At 45.1% G+C, this 18,082-nt stretch overlaps 1 protein-coding gene across 3 annotated transcripts in view; it reads left to right on the top strand.

The window, feature by feature from the left end:
* Positions 1-1,286: 1,286 nt before the first annotated feature.
* LOC142102806 (uncharacterized) overlaps positions 1,287-18,082 on the top strand; it is a 44,972-nt gene continuing 28,176 nt past the window's right edge. For all 3 annotated transcript variants that reach the window (XM_075187362.1, XM_075187364.1, XM_075187365.1), the window contains exon 1: positions 1,287-1,555. In XM_075187362.1, the coding sequence (XP_075043463.1) occupies positions 1,474-1,555 (82 nt within the window). In that variant the 5' untranslated portion in view covers positions 1,287-1,473. The remainder of the gene's footprint in view (positions 1,556-18,082) is intronic.

The following is an 18,082-nucleotide window of genomic DNA, read 5'->3' on the forward strand; positions in this document are numbered from 1 at the left end:
TGTATTCTAAAATACATAGAGACACAGTGTTGTAGAGCATAGGGCCAACACTAGTCAGGAATGAAGTGGGGGAGGAGTCTGGAGAAGGATGAGCCATGACTGAAGAGGGGGAGGGGTCACAATTAATCTATAAACTACCTCCCCCCCCCTCTTCCTAAAAGAAAAGTCTAGATCTGTCACTGGTTACAAAATAGATGAAATTAGCTAACCGCAGGACCTGTACTGCAGCAGTCAACAAAACACACAAACATATATACTGAGTATATATCATTTTATTTAAGCAAACTAGGATCTATGCGCATGGTCATCACCATCAGCATGGACCTTAGACCAGGGTGTAATCATATCTGCAGCTAATCGCCCCTAAGTATGGTACATAGGGAGTGGTTACGCCCATTGCCCCGTGACCACACTCCTAACATGACGCAGCCATATCCCTGTTGGAGCTGTGTCCTGATTTAGATATTTACAATGTAGGGATGACTGATAATATATATATATATGGTATAGGCACCTAGTGCTGTAGTATTTCTTAGGTGCAGATAAGTGTACAGGATACAAGGTGAACCTGCACCAGGTGTATTACATATTCAGAATAGAAGGTATTGTATAGTAAATAAATGAACACTGGGGTGAGAGCGGTGTGCCCACATTAATCTCAGAGAAGAATATAAAGAAGATACATAGTGTAATATATAAGATATAGCTGTACTGATAGGGTGATACTAACTGCACGTACGTAAGATAATGCTGGAGAATCCTGGGGTCCTTAATGCTGTATACACAGCCACTATTACCAATAGTCTCTCCCAATGATGGAACTTTCTACAGGCTCCAGGGCTGGAAGAATTGTTGTCCCAGAAGCCCCCAGGCTTATTATATGTTGTTGTATATAGACATCAGTATATAATAGGTACAATGTAATACATATGAAGAGGAATATCCAGTGTACAGCCCTGAGCTAGGATCTGACTGCTCAGTTATCTAGTGATAACACTAGAGGAAGGCAGATATAACACACATGGATAACATCTGTCCTCAGTGCTGCGGCCATTTTCCTGTAGTACAGATGGTTTTCATGTCACTGACTCTCATTATTATATTCTATATACAGGACAATCTGAGAGGGGGATTAGGGGAACACTAGATGGAAATAGGAATTAATAAATGTATGAAAACATCTGTCCTGTTTATAAGACTGACGGCCATTTTCCTGTAGTACAAGTAGTGAATATTGGAGGAGACATACTGAGCTTTATCTCTACAGGAGATAGGAGATCTCTACAAAGGATGTCTTGTAAATAGCAGAATGTATATATGACTGGTAACAATTTCATCACTAGAGTATAGTACTGGTCATTCATGTATTGTCCTCAATGCAGGGCTGCGGCGGCCATTTTCCCTTAGTCTCCCAGACACAATATTACTGTTACAGCTATAGGACCAGTAACGCTGCGGAGGGGGCGTGGTCACATGCGCTCAGACGCCATGTTGGAACCTGGAGCGCTGCCCTCAGTCACCCATATACAACATCCGGGTCCTGTACAAGGCGGAGGTAATATCTGACTATAATAATATATCAGTCACTGGAGGTAAAGAAAGATCCTCCTCAGATCAGCACATTATATATATTAGGTGTCACTATTTATGTTGCTGTATTTGTGGTTACTTCTCCCTGTGATGTATGTTACATATTACACACACCAGCAGCACATAATACAGGAGGCCGCCATATTGGATTTATTGTGGGTGCTGGTGACACAAAGCGCCATAAGCCCATTTATTTATTCAGTACCAATGTATATTGTGTATTACTGTGATGTCAGTCCCTGCTGTACGTATATGACGCCACAATCACTATAACCATCATTTACTGCTGGAAGAGGCGCTAAGTTCTAGTGTTTTATATGTAGAAGGGACCAGATATCCCCCGGTCCTCACACAAATGTAATATAACAATATAAAGGTCACTGCGCTATAGTCTCATGGTTGTATTCGGCCGTATTCATCAATCACATTTACTGTCTAATAAGGCTGAAATGAATATATAAAGTATCTGTATAAGACATTCCGTTTTATTTCAGTATAAACTAAAATATACATTAAATTACTAAAAATATATTTAGTTTATTAAAAGAACACATACATTTCCCCAATACATCTAATTACAACCACAATTACTTCTCAATATTTGGTATTTGAACCTCTGGCAAGAAGCCGTCATTACATGGAGCATCCACATCAATTAATTCAAGGCCACTAATGCACTTTATATTGTGAGACTCTGAACACACAAATATCTTCATCTAAAATGCATAAAAATGACCGGTCTTTATTTAAATCCGGGTACTGGGTCGAAAGCTCTGTTTTGTCCATGTTTGTAAATTTAATACGTTAACAATCCGGATGATGCAATTAGACGTTTTGCTGCAGAGACTGAAGATATATCACAGTTACTTCTGGGTGTTGATACATATTGAGCCTGATTCATTAAGGAATGTAAATGCCGATTTGTGCCGTATATTGCGTTAAATTGCACTACGTATGCCCATAAATAGACCATATACCAGTAAACACAAATATATTCAATGAATCTTCAAACACAAAGGACACTTACTGCTGCATCCGATTTCATAGGTGTAATGTGGTGGGTAAGGGCAATGTGCACAGTGTACTGTAAGGGCAGTGTGCACAGTGTACAGTGAGGGCAGTGTGTACAGTGAGGGCAGTGTGTACAGTGAGGGCAATGTGTACAGTGAGGGCAGTGTACAGTAAGGGCATTGTGCACAGTGTACAGTGAGGGCAGTGTGTACAGTGAGGGCAGTGTGCACAGTGTACAGTAAGGGCAGTGTACAGTGAGGGCAGTGTGTACAGTGAGGGCAGTGTGCACAGTGTATAGTAAGGGCAGTGTACAGTGAGGGTAGTGTGTACAGTGAGGGCAGTGTACAGTGAGGGCAGTGTGCACAGTGTACAGTAAGGGCAGTGTACAGTGAGGGCAGTGTGCACAGTGTATAGTAAGGGCAGTGTACAGTGAGGGTAGTGTGCACAGTGTACAGTGAGGGCAGTGTACAGTGAGGGCAGTGTGCACAGTGTACAGTAAGGGCAGTGTGCACAGTGTACAGTAAGGGCAGCGTGTACAGTAAGGACAGTGTACAGTGATGGCAGTGTGTACAGTAAGGGCAGTGTGCACAGTGTACAGTAAGGGAAGTGTGCACAGTGTACAGTAAGGACAGTGTACAGTGATGGCAGTGTGCACAGTGTGGTCCTCTGCTGTTCTCTATCTATACCGCTTCTCTTGGAAATCTAATAAGTTCCTTTGGCTTTCAGTATCATCTCTATGCGGATGATACCCAAATCTATCTATCCTCTCCTGATATCTCGACATCTGTGTTGTCCCGTGTAACTGACTGTCTTTCTGCCATATCATCTTGGATGTTCTCTCGTCAACTCAAACTTAATCTTTCTAAAACAGAGTTAATAATATTCCCACCCGCCAACAAGAGCATACCTGACATTTCTATCTCTGTTGATAACATGACCATAAATCCCACCCCACAAGCTCGCTGCCTAGGTGTAATCCTTGATTCACGCCTATCCTTTGTTCCCCACATTGACTCTATATCTAAATCATGTTACATACATCTAAAGAACATTTCCAGAATCCGCACATATCTCACACAAGACACTGCTAAAACCTTAATTCATGCACTAATCATCTCCCGCATTGACTATTGCAATTCCCTCCTTACTGGTCTTCCCAGAAAACAGACTCAAACCCCTAAAATCTATTTTGCATGCTTCGGCAAGACTGATTTTCCTTGCAAATAGCTATTCCTCTGTTGAATCACTCTGTATGTCTCTACACTGGCTGCCTGTCTTCTACCGAATCCAATATAAAATACTTTTACTAACCTACAAGGCCATCAACAAAGCTGCACCAACATACATCTCCTCTCTTGTCTCAAAATATCTCCCAACTCGGCAACTCCGTTCTGCAAAAGATCTGCGTCTCTCATCCACCCTCATTACATCCTCCCATTCCCGGTTACAGGACTTTTTTCGGGCTGCACCCACTCTATGGAACTCTCTCCCTCGCACAATAAGACTCTCCTCTGGTCTACAAACTTTCAAGCGTTCTCTGAAAACCTACCTATTCAGACAAGCTTATAATATTCCTCAACCACCCTCTTAACCTCACTACCTTTAGCCTGTTACACAATTTCACAGAAGACAACTACCCCCGGACCAACATTGTTGTGTGACAGGATCATTTAGCTTATGAGTCACCTTACCTTTGCAGTCTGGCTGGGCCATGATGCAAAATGTATACTTAACCTCATGTGTCAATCTCCCATTGTCCCATAGATTGTAAGCTTGCGAGCAGCCTTCTCACCTCTTTGTCTGTTTTACCCAGTTTGTTTATTAGTTTTACGTTTGTCCCCAATTGTAAAGCGCTACGGAATATGTTGGCGCTATATAAATGATGATGATGATGATGATGATGTGCAGTGATGGCAGTATGAACAGTGTACAGTAAGGGCTGAGGTTTTATCCAGGCTTTGGGCATCTCTCAGGTACGTGTTTTTCAATTGTATCACTAGCACCAGCTACGGGTCGGGTGTAAGTGCTGAGTGATAGTGATGACGTTTTGCTGCAGAGACTGAAGATATATCACAGTTACTTCTGGGTGTTGATACATATTGAGCCTGATTCATTAAGGAATGTAAATGCCGATTTGTGCCGTATATTGCGTTAAATTGCACTACGTATGCCCATAAATAGACCATATACCAGTAAACACAAATATATTCAATGAATCTTCAAGCAGGGTGACTAGCGGAACATATATCACAGCAGATGGAGAGAGAATGCCAATAAAGAATAGGAAAGTCAGTGACTTGCAGCAATCTTGGTCAATGAGTCAGCGACTAGCTGATATAGTGGAAAGGCAGATTTGAACACGGAGATCAGGATGGACGTGAGCAGATGCGGGAGGTAGTAGGGAAGTCAGTGGTCTGCGTACAGCAAGTTGTACCACTGCTATGGTGAGAAGACTTTTCCAGGTGCAGGTAGGTAGCAGGGAAGTCAGTGTTCTGCGTACAGAAAGTTGTACCACTGCTTAATAGGTGAGGATGTGTACAGGTGTCGATGAGTGGAAGCATACAAAGGATAATAGGATGCAGACACTGAGAGCACAGAGGAACTTGATCCCAATAGATATGCAGCGTATCCAGCAAAGTCTATAACGGTATGAGGCGCTGCTTGGTAGAGACTTGCTCAGCACAGATATGCAGGCCAATAATGGATAGTCAATCACAATTATGCATATAACGTCTGAGTAGTACGATTAATTCCAAACAGATATGCAGCGTAACTATAACAGTCTATAGCGGGTATGGATACCGCTGCTGAAAGTGGAAACTTGTCCTAGCGGATATGCAGAGTAATCGTAGAAAGTCAATAACAGATAGGCATACCGCTATTCAGTAGAACAGTCTGTCCACAGGAAGATGCAGGGACTGCAGAGACGCTGAACGGCAGAGACGAGTGTAGGAACCACAGGTGAGTAAATCCGGTAATCAGAGTCCAGCTGAGGACACAAGCAGGAAACAGAAGACTGTAGCAGGTATGGAAACCACCGATGAGTAGCACAGGGAATCCACAGGAACTGAAGACACCAGTAGTACACAGGAGACAGTGGCGGGTATGGAGACCAGCGATGAGTAGAACAGGAATCAGCAGGAAACTGAAGACACTAGTAGAACACAGGAGACACCTTCAGAGACTTACAGGGAATGAGACTCAAGATCAGGCAATGAGGTAATGAGCACAGGTGCCTTAAATAGGGAGAGTTGCCTGATCAACCAATTAGATTAAAAGCAACAGTCACAAGAGTTCTTGGGTGCTGCGCATGCGCAGTCCATCAGGATGGCGGACGGCCGCGGTTCAAGATAGGTGCCGGCAGGAAGGCTAGGGAGCCACGTACCAGCGTAGAGGCACTCATGGTCCGGTGAGTGACAAGTAGTTTGAAGCACACCGGATTTATCACTTGAGTGATCTTATATGGACCAATGAAACGGGGAGTGAACTTCATGGACGGAACCTTCAGGCGAATATTTTTGGTAGAAAGCCATACGCGGTCTCCAGTTTTAAGTGGTTGAATAGCTCGCCTCTTTTTATCAGCAAATCACTTGTATCTGGCAGATGTCTTCTTCAGGCAGGATTTAACCTGAGACCAGATATTTTTGAAATTCTGACAAACACTCTCCACTGCAGGAACTTGGGTAGGAGAGAGGGCAGGAAATTCTGGGAAAGACGGACGATGACCGTATACCACAAAGAATGGACTTTTTGAAGATGACTCGTGATACATGTTGTTATGGGCGAATTCAGCCCATGGAAGTAAATCTACCCAGTTGTCTTGGTTGGCTGAAGAGAACATCCTAATGAAAGTCTCAAGATCTTGGTTGACTCTCTCGGTCTGTCCATTTGATTGAGGATGGTAGGAGGATGATAATGACAATCGGATACCCAAGGTCTTGCAAAGGGCTCGCCAGAATCTGGAGATGAATTGCACTCCTCTATCCGAAACAATCTCAGATGGACATCCATGAATTCGGAAGATCTCCTTGATAAAATGGTCAGCCAGAGTAGATGAGGAAGGTAAACCAGTTAAAGGAACAAAATGTGCCATTTTCGAAAATCTATCCACCACTACCCAGATGGTATTGCACTTTTTACTCGGAGGAAGATCGGTGACAAAGTCCATACTAATATGGGTCCAAGGTTTGGAAGGAATGGGTAGTGGTTGAAGTAATCCCGCCGCTGTTCTGCTGGGAGTTTTAAACTGGGAACACACCTCATACGCGGCCACAAATTCTTTGACATCTCTCCTCATAGAGGGCCACCAGTAGCTTCGAGAAAGGACTTCTAAGGTCTTGCATTCACCCGAATGTCCAGCAAAGCGTGAGGAATGATACCAGGACAATATTTTCCTCCGTAGAGATGGAGGCACGAGGGTTCTCCCAAATGTTAGCACCTTGGTGGAAGAAGTGGCCAGAGTCACACATTTGGGATCTAATATAGGATGGTTAGGACCATCTTCAACGTCTGAGAACGCCCGAGACAAGGTGTCTGCTTTTCTTTTCTTGGAAGCTGGTTTGAAGGTTATGATAAGCTCAAAAAGGGGAAAAGAAAAGAGACCATCTTGCTTGACGTGGATTCAAACATTGGGCTGACTGCAAATATGACAGGTTTTTGTGATCCGTAAAAATAGTTACAGGATGACGATTTCCCTCCAGCAGATATCTCCACTCCTCTAATGCTGCTTTTATGGCCAACAACTCCTTGTCCCCGATAGTGTAATTTCTCTCCGCAGGTAGAAGACCTCGAGAGTAGAAGGCACAAGAATGGAATTTTTGTTGCTCCGATCTTTGGGATAGTATAGCCCCTAGGCCAACATTAGAGGCGTCTACCTCCAGGAAGAAAGGAAGAGTCACGTCAGGCTGTCGAAGAACAGGAGCGGAAGAGAAGGACTCCTTGAGGAACTGGAAAGCTTGAAGGGCCTCGGAGGACCATTGTATAGTGTTAGCTCCCTTCCGGGTCAGAGCCACTATTGGAGAGGCGATGGATGAAAAAACCTTGAATGAAACGTCTGTAGTAGTTTGCAAAACCTAAAAAACGTTGGATTGCTCTAAGAGTAGTTGGCTGGGGCCAACGTAGTACAGCAATCACCTTTTTTCAGGATCCATCTTGAGACCAACTCCGGACACAATATATCCTAAGAATGGAATCTGGGATAACTCAAAGGAACATTTTTCTAACTTGCAGAATAAAGAGTCTCTTCGGAGTCTGGAAAGGACCTCTGCCACATGTTGATGATGAGTGGGCAGATCCTGGGAAAAGATTAATATGTTGTCCAGGTAGACGACGACATAGACATACAACAAGTCCCGGAAGATCTTATTCACGAAACCCTGGAAGACAGCGGGGGCGTTACACAACCCGAAGGGCATAACTAGATATTCATAATGGCCATCCCTGGTGTTAAAAGCTGTCTTCCATTCGTCTCCAGACTTGATCCGGATTAAGTTATAAGCGCCTCGAAGATCAAGCTTGGTGAAGATCCGTGCTCCCTTAATGCGATCAAAGAGCTCGGTAATTAGTGAAATAGGATACCGATTTTTGATGGTAATGGCATTGAGTCCACGATAATCTATACAGGGTCGTAATGATCCATCCTTCTTCACAAAAAAGAACCCTGCTCCAGCGGGAGAGGTGGAAGGTCGGATAAATCCTCGCTGGAGGTTCTCTTTGATATACTCAGATGTTGCTTAAGTTTCTGGTAGCGAGAGTGGATACACACAACCCCTAGGAGGGTTCTTGCCAGGTTGTAAGTCAATCGGACAATCCCACGCCCGATGGGGAGGAAGGCGTTCAGACTGAACCTTATCGAATATATCCGTGAAGGAAGCATACTGTGGAGGGAGACCCGGCGGGCAAGGTGAAATGGAAGACTGATGTATTTTGAGTGGAACAACTTGAGAGAGACATCTATGACGACAATCGGGACCCCAGGAAGTGACTTGAGGAGTGTTCCAGTCAATCTGAGGGGAATGAAGTTGAAGCCATGGAAGGCCAAGTACGATGGGACTGGTGGTAACAGGAAGGACCAGTAAAGAAATTTTCTCTTGGTGTAAGGCTCCAATTTGAAGAGTCAATGGAGACGTACTTTGAGTAATGAGTCCATTAATAATACGTGACCCATCGATAGCAGTAACAGCTATAGGTGCTTTTAAAGGAATCACTGGTAGGGACCATTGATTCACTAGGGAACTAGAGATAAAATTTCCAGCAGCTCCAGAATCTAGAAGTGCTTGAGACATAAATGATTTAGTAGCAAAGGAAACGGTAACATCAAAAGCACAGACTTTAGCATCTGTAGAACATGGAGAGGACTCCAGGGACCCTAACCTTACCTCTCCAGAACTGGTTAGGGCCTGGCATTTCCCGACCTTCTAGGGCATGAGTTCAGCATGTGAGTAGAGTCAGCACAATAGATACAGAGTCTATTCTTCACTCGTCGCTCTCTCTCTTCAGATGTTAATTTAGAGCGACCTACCTGCATGGGTTCTACTGGAGGTGGAAGATGACGAACTTGGGATACTGAGCGAACAGGCGCTTTGGAGGAAGTTACTCTTTCGGAATCTCTCTCACGAATCTCATGTCTACACGATGGCATAGAGAAATCAAATCGTCCAAGGAGGAGGGTAGCTCTTGTGAGGTCAGTGCGTCTTTGATCTTGTCGGCAAGCCCCTGCCAGAAGGCGGCTATCAGCGCCTCAGTGTTCCACTGAAGCTCAGAGGCAAGAATCCGAAATTGTATGACGTACTGAGCTACAGACCGAGATCCTTGGCGTAGTCGGAGAATACTGGAAGCTGCAGAGATAACATGACCAGGTTCGTCAAAAATTCTTCGAAACGTAGAAATAAACATGGCACTATCTTCCAGTAAGGGGTCATTTCTTTCCCACAGAGGGGAGGCCCATGCGAGAGCCTGTCCGGAAAACAAAGAGATGAGATAGGCCACTTTGGAACGATGAGTAGAAAAGTTACGTGGTTGGAGTTCGAAATGAATGGAACATTGGTTAAGAAAACCCCTACAGGTTTTGGGGTCTCCATCATACTTAGAAGGAGTAGGCAGGTGTAGCGTGGAAGCGGTAGACACCTGGGATGGCACTGGGGAAGAAGATGGAGATACTGGAGGATCAACAGTAGCTGCTACATTTTGCTCAGGGATTCCTCAGGAGGCTAAAGCCTGACAACATTGAAACAACTGTTGCTGTCGAACATCTTGTTGTTCAATCCGAGGGACCAGGTACTGCAGCATCTCTTTAGCTGTTGGTTCCGATCCTGGGTCTGTCATGGCCTGATCTTACTGTCACGGGCACTAGGAGTCTTGTCCAGGATTTCACCAGTTGCCTATGCTTACCAGAGGGGCGGAGTTTGCACAGCGGTCCTCTGGCAGCAGGGTGAATAGTGGAACGTATATAACAGCAGATGGAGAGAGGATGCCAATGGAATTGATGATAGTCAGTGACTTGCAGCTATACTGGTAAATGAGTCAGCGACTTGCAGCTATATTGGTAGGTGAGTCAGCGACTTGCATCTATAGTGGAAAGGCAGGTTTGAACCACTGAGACCAGGGTGGACGTGAGCAGGTGAAGGAAGGTAACAGGAGAGTCAGTGGTCTGCGGATAGCAAGTTGTACCACTGCTGTGAAGGGAAGACTTGTCCAGGTGCAGGTAGGTAGCGGGGAAGTCAGTGGTCTGCGTACAGCAAGTTGTACCACTGCTGTGATGAGAAGACTTGTCCAGGTGCAGGTAGGTAGCGAGGAAGTCAGTGGTCTGCGTACAGAAAGTTGTACCACTGCTGTGATGAGAAGACTAGTCCAGGTGCAGGTAGGTAGCGGGGAAGTCAGTGGTCTGCGTATAGCAAGTTGTACCACTGCTAGTAAGTGAGGAGTAGTTCAGGTGCGGATGAGTGGAGGCATGAAAAGAGTCAATAACGGTATAAAGACACTGAGAGCACAGAGGAACTTGTTCCAAACAGATATGCAGCGTTTACAGCTAATAGTCTATAACGGTATTTATACCGCTGCTGAGTAGAGAGGCTTGCACAAAGCGGATATGCGGGATAATAACTGATAGTCAATCACAAGTATGCATATCTCTGCTGAGTAGAGAAGCTTGTTCCAAACTGATATGCAGCGTAACAACAAATAGTCTATAGCGGGTATGGATACCACTGCTGAGTAGAGAAGCTTGTCCTAGGCGGATATGCAAAGTAACAGTTGATAGTCAATAACAAGTAAGCATACCGCTGATGAGTAGAGAAGCTTGTCCACGAGGATATGCAGGTACAGCGGGAGCGCTGAATGGCTGTAGCGGGTATGGGAACTGCAGGTGAGCAGAGCAGGTAATCCAGCAGACAGCTGAGGACACGAGCAGGATACAGGAGTCTGTAGCGGGTATGGGAACCCCAGGTGAGCAGAGCAGTTAATCCAGCAGACAGCTGAGGACACGAGCAGGATACAGGAGACGCCTTAAGAGACTCACAGGGAATGAGACTCAAGATCAGGCAACGATACAATGGGCACAGGTGCCTTAAATAGGGAGAGGTGATTGATCCACCTTCAGTCCCCCACCCATTGACCTCCTCCCAGTCTCCCCCTACACTCCTCCCTCTCCTGTCCCCCTCCTACTTCCCTCCTTTTCATTCTCCTCTCCACCCCCCCCTCCGTCCCTGCCTCCGTCATCCCCATTCCCTCCTCCTACCATTGTGTCTCTGTCCGTCCTACCCTCCCCTTAGATTGTACGCTCCTCCGAGCAGGGCCTCCTCTCCTTCTGTTCTCCACCACCTTAACTCTGCTCTCCAGCTCCTTGTCTCCTCCGCGAGGTCCTCCGGCCCCTGTCTCTACCCCGCTGGGGGCTCTCACCTCTAATCTAGCTGTTCATTGAGCTTCTGAGTTACTGTGATTTCTGTTAACTGTACTGTGCTGTCTCACCCTGTATCGTGTTTCTGTCTGTCCCTGTACGGCGCTACGGATACCTAGTGGCGCACTATAAATAAAAATTAATAATAATAATAATTAGATTTAAAAGCAAGGTCTATAAGTTCTTGGATGCTGCGCATGCGCAGTCCATCAAGATGGCGGATGGCCGCGGCTCAGGATAGGCGCCGGCAGGAAGGCTAGAGAACCATGCACCAGCGCAGAGGCACTCACAGTCCGGTGAGTGACACTCTTGTACAGAAATACATAAACGCGCTCATTCCTTTATTTAGATTCAGACTGAAACAGCTAAATGTCCTATAAACGTTCTCATATGTATCACAATTGGGACATTCTATCTCACGAGCCTGTAAGAATTAGGAAACTTCTTCCCCTGTCAACCGGCTCCCAGATAGTTAATCTTCAGTAATATGTACAAAACACAATGTTTTTTTATTATTATTAACACAGTTCCTCAGAGTGGATAAAGGTCCGAGTACCTGAACTCCAGGTGATCACCTTAATTCTGATTGTACTATTGCTCGGCCCTCTCATGGTCAATCCCACACGTCTGAGCTGATACTGACTGTCTGATCTTTGATGTGAATCTAGCGGGTCCCAGTAGTTGTAAATCCCAGTTCCGTGCTGGCTGAGTAACGCTGCACCCGCTGATTCCTGGCTTTGCTCAGTAGATTGCTCCTGTAGTGACTTATTTATGGCGTTCCTTTGGATGAAGTGGTTGTGTGATGATTGTCCTCTTGTTGGATATTGGTGTACTTGTTCTGTGGATAAATTGTGTAGTAGTTTGTCCTGTTGAAGAAGCAGATGGAGGATGAGTGTTATGGCCACCAGTGCAGCATAAACTCATAGAACAGATTGTAGAGGTCTTCGCCTTTAGCAGCAGCCTTTCCCGTAGAGACTGGTTATGCTCACAGGTACTCAGATGCCCCCAGGTCTTATGCTCAGGGTAGTATGAGTTTATGCTTACACGGTACGCACAGGTATAGGAGGCTGCACACAGAGTAGTGACAGGCCAGATGTCAGTGGACTGGGCCGGGCACCAGAGGGTATGTCAGGTATAGGCAAAAAGGTCAAGGTCATGGGTTCAGGATCCAGGGACAGGTGTAAGATCAGGGTCACTAGCAGAGGTTCAGAATCCGGGTTCAGGCAATAGATCAGGGTCAGAAGCACAGGCTCAGAGTCCAGGAACAGGCAAAGGTCATACACGGGTAATCAATCTCAGGTTAAACACCAATCAGAGGAACAGGCAACAGGACGCTATAACCAGCAGTGAGGCTTAGACCTCACTGCCTTAAATAGTACTAAGAGCCAATCAGGACAGAGGAGATCAGGGCTGACAATCAGCCTCAGGAGGCAGCTAATTAATTACTATCTAGAACTAACATAGGTAATAACATAAACCAGGAAGCATGTATAAAAATATAAATGAACCAGTTAAAATCATATGAGAGCTCCCCCTGGTGTTGGAGGATGTCCCTACACCCTCCTACATCTATGCCACAAGGATAATAATAGAGCATAGAAACTAAAGCACACGCCCGGCTGCTAGTTCACGCCAGGATGTGGCGTACCGCCGCGGCTCGTGACAATGAGTCACAGAGTATGGGTGGTGTTTTGGATCCCCAAAATTAAGATGGAAGTAGTGATGCTAAATTTCTTTTTCTAAGTTCTTGTTTTAAGTGTTTACAGCCCTTTTCCTTGGTTTGGTGGCTCTTACTGTCTTTACCATTAGTTTGTGTACAGGTTGGTGTTAGATGTTTTTATCTTCACTTAAACACAGACCCTACGCAGTTTACACAGCGGCGGAGCTCGGCCTACAGACAACAGGCTCACCGCATCCCACCTCACACTACGTAGTCACACATACATGACCGTATAGTCTGCGCCCTATTACCAGCACTGTTTTATGGTTAGACCGCTCCAATTATCCACCACATTCGCACCACACATCTCCCTGAACCTCCTCAGCACTCGCTCCCGTCAGGTGGAGCTGACTGTGTTTAAGTGAAAACAAAAACATCTAACACCAACATTTACACAATGTAATAGTAAATGCAATATGAGCTACTAAACCAAGCAAAAGAAGCTTAAATAGACACAAGAGCTGTAAAAGAACTATAGGAACAACATCAGTCATTTGTTGGGGCATACAAAGCACCACCCACATTCTGTGACTCATCTCCCTTCTGTATTTACAGCAAGTATCGGTCACCAGTGGCATACCCCAGGTATCTGTACTTGGTCTAGTGTTCTTATTTATTTATTTTTATTTTTTTTAAAATATGTGTGTGACAGGATGGACCGCTTATATCACCCTGTCTGTTATTGCTGGGAACCAGCTGGGCTTACTTTGCCATTGTTCCCTTTTGTTATCCCAAAAGCGCCCTCTTGCCACAGTAGGAGGGACTTACACGTGCTATCACCACTGGACTCCTTACCGCATCCAATACAGGGTTCCTTCTGGTTAACTGACACTGCAAGTGTACTCCTGACCTCTTACTATGGATCAGGGAAGCTGTGGATTGATCCCCTCTGCCCTATCACACTGACCACGGCTGCATTGGTAGCAGGCAAAGCGGTGGTACCAGAAAGCTAGGGTCCGAACCTCAGAGACAGCCGGAGAACGGATTAGATTTGGGGTCTAATCTGCAGGTCACAGGAATACAGCAATATTGAAGATGTTTTCAAGCAGATCTTTGAAGCAAGATGTTTATTTGCTCTTATTTGGTAAAGGTACCAGTGAGCAGGTCAGTTGAAATCAGAAGAACAAGTTTTCAATACAAGCCAGTGCTTTTTATTCAGCTCAGACACAGGCTATTTTTAGAATCAGGATGTAACCCGTTTACACAAACATGGATTTACATGCATTGCAAAGCCGACAGTATTTACACTTATCTATGAAATTCTTAAAAACCTTATTGTGATATCCTGCATCTTATTTCAGAGGCAGGAGACCTACTAGCAATGAATACTTCAGACAGTCGCAGAATACACATTCCCAAAGAAAAAGTACAACCCTCAAACAAATCATTTTCCCTGCGCTATTTCCTTTAAATAAATTTATACCAGAAGTTATTTATCACTGATCCAGTTACAATGTGTTTTTTGAGGGAGCATTGAAGTTACATATCGTTCCATGTAAAAACGTAAACTAAATATATTGTCACACGTCGGTCTCCCTCGGCTGCCTCCCAGGAGCCGGCGTGCATGCTAGTCTCCTGATTCCCCACTCTTCCCCGGCTGTCATGTCGGTGGCGGTTCTGTGCATGAGCAGAGACCGTCTCACATTTCTTGCCTTTCCTGCTCTGGAAGCAGCTCCTGTGTCTCCCTCTGGATCTCTATCTCTGCAGTGTACTGCCACACATCATCACTCACTATATCCACTCCTTAGTGGTAACTGCCGCAGATCATCGTTCACCAGATCCACTCCTTAGTGGTAACTGCCGCAGATCATCGTTCACCAGATCCACTCCTTAGTGGTAACTGCCGCAGATCATTCAGACTCTTCTGCCTTTATTGTGGCGTTCCGGAAAATCTTCAATGACCCAGGCCGGGTCACCTCCACAGCCTCCAGTATTCTCAGTTTACGCCAGGGTTCACGTTCAGTGGTACAATATGTTATAGAATTCCGGACCCTGTCTTCAGAGCTTCAGTGGAACGACGAGGCCTTAGCAGCTACTTTCTGGCAGGGGCTTTCTGACAAGGTAAAGAACGTCCTCTCCTCCCAGGAACTGTCTGTTGCTTTGGATACCTTAATATCCCTCTGTAACAAAGTGGATCTCCGGTTCCGGGAAAGGTCTTTAGAGAAGGAACCCCCATGATGCCCATCTTTCTGGCTGGCTCCTTGCTTCCAACCTCCCAGTTCCTACGACAATCCCATGCAGTTGGATCAATCTCGCCTAACGCGGGAAGAAAGGGAAACGAGAATGAAGAATAAATTATGTATTTATTGCAGGGATTTTGAACATCTTCTGAAGTAATGTCCTAAGCGGTCGGGAAACGACACACCTTAGCTTGCTCTGGAGAGGTCAGACATTCAATTTCTCTCCGGACCTTTCTTTTGGGCAAACGTGCTACTTTTCTGTCACCTTACATTGGATCTGCCCGTTCCTGTGTCTTGCTAGACTCTGGTGCTGCCGGAAATTTCATTTTACAGTCCTTAGTGAAACATTTGGCTCTCCCTTCTGTCCCTCTGAAGAAACCGATTGTCATTACCTTCATTCATGGATCCTGCCTAGCTAACGGCCTCATCCATAGATGTACTGAACTACTCTCCCTACAGGTAGGGGCTTTACATTGGAAAAAAATCTCCTTCCACTAACTACTAGTCCTGTTATCCTAGACCTGCCCTGGCTTCATCTTCATTCACCTCACCCGGACTGGCCTTCCTCTCAAATTCTGGCATGGTGCAGAGCCTGCTCGGGAAGATGCCTTACCCAGGTGAAACCTCTGAGGACTGTTCATACTTCAGTGGACTCCACCTCCTCCACTCTTCCCTCCCAGTTTGCCTCTTTTGCGGACGTCTTTAATAAGGCCTATTCTGAGCAACTACCCACTCACCAAGCCTGGGACTGTCCCATCGACTTGCTGCCGGGAAACGGGAACTCTGTCAAAGGGAAGCAATCAACGGGTCATTCCAAGCCATATCATCACAGCTTCCAACCCGACCGTCTCAGATTTTTGCAAAATTTAGTAGGATGGTAGATAACATAAAGTAACTTTCATATGTACTATTTTAACCCTCAGTGATACACGGTGTTCGTGTGACAGGGTTTCAAACATGACAAAACATGTAAAATTTATGCTTAGGTCAAATAAAAGTAATCAAACTTTGCTTCTATTTATGGTAGAGCTTTCATGTTGTCTTGTTTTGAAGCTTAGAGACATTGGTTTTCATAAAAAATAGTTTTATATTTAAATATTGACTTCTACATTTCAAGGTTACATGATTTGACCTTGAATATTTAAAAAAGTGTATGTTTAATTTTTTTGTACATACATTTTGTTATGCAGTTAATACAATCTCTCTTTGGTATAAGTTACATTTTAGGAAGCCTTTTGGGACCAGGAGTAAAAAAATCTGAAAATTATCACAATTAATGAAATACCTGAATATGTGATAACGAGATTTCTGTGTACAGCTTACAAGTCAGTGCCTCCTCCTCAGCATGCTCTTTCTGTGTTTGGGTGCAGGTAGTGTGTAGGTTCGTCCAGTTGCAGTCTGAGGATCAACCTTAGTGAGAACTTCTTCTCTTGGAATGTTCAGGATGTCTGTCTGATGAGGGCACATACGATGGTGATGGACCATTGGGACATAGAAAACTGAATAAAACCTCCTGTGTTGTTGCACATTCATATTCATGACACAACCTAACCACCAAGCATCATTATAGACACAAGTCACAAAACCTTTTACTTCTTCCAAAGGCAATGTTTCATACGGAGTATTTGTTTCCTTCACTTTACTGGATGAGTCTATAGAAAACCTCTTCATTATTAAGCTATTCCGTGTTCCTGATATGAAAGCTTGAAATGTTTCAGTTCCAGGTGCTCTTCTTGCTTCCTCATGTCGGTTGTGTAGCAACTTTTTATTCTCCATTAATTTTTTTTTACAAGTTTATATTTTTGATATTGTCCTTTACCCAGTCAAACAGTTGTCTTGGAGTTATAATTTGTTCTGTATAAAGACATTGTAAACTCACCCTAGCTGCCTCTTAACAGTTCCGCCAAATCCATCACATGAATTCTTCCCATGAGATGTGGCACAGAAGTGCCACTTAGCTGGAATCCCAAAATGAACTTGATGATGTACCAAGTTTGACACTTTTTTGTTGTTTTTGTATTGGGCTGAACCTATCTGAGAAATAATATACCGTATTTCCCCATGTATAAGACGCACCCATGTATAAGACGCACCTTAATTTTGGGGCCTAAAATGAAAAAAAACATGTACCAGGTCCTTTTGCCAATCAGACACCAATCGAATGGTCGCATACCGGTAATTTGTGCTCTCCCACTCAGAGGATTCATATTCTGCCTTGCCTTTGAGACTACAATCGGCCATCAGCACCTGTGTAGTGGAGAACACTTGCTGGACTCGCTGGTGACTTGTTTGCTTCCGGAGTCTCCCACTGCCGGCCGGACGTCCCACGTCATCTGATGCTCTGAACACGCTGCCCTCCTGGCGGTTGCCAGATTCCCGGGTGCCCCCCGCCTTCTGAGAGTCCCCCCCTGGCCCTGGTGGCTCCTAGCTAAGTGCCTTACTTCACGGAGCACCTATCGCGGAAATTGTGGCCTGTTTCCGGTGGAGACCAGGGGCTGGAGTTGTAACAGCCCGGCGGACCCGCTACTTCCGGTTACGCGGCAGGACTTCCGGTTCGGGTACACGCTGTTCCAATTAGCGGGGACTCCTCTCTGACATCCAGGTGCCGACTTCTTCATTAAGGTAAGTAGTGCTAGCAGTGTATAAGACGCACCTTTTTTTTAGACCCAAAATTTGGGGGGAAAAGGT

The sequence above is a fragment of the Mixophyes fleayi genome, chromosome 1, assembly GCF_038048845.1.
Source record: "Mixophyes fleayi isolate aMixFle1 chromosome 1, aMixFle1.hap1, whole genome shotgun sequence".
In the NCBI taxonomy this organism is placed as follows: Eukaryota; Metazoa; Chordata; class Amphibia; order Anura; family Limnodynastidae; genus Mixophyes; species Mixophyes fleayi.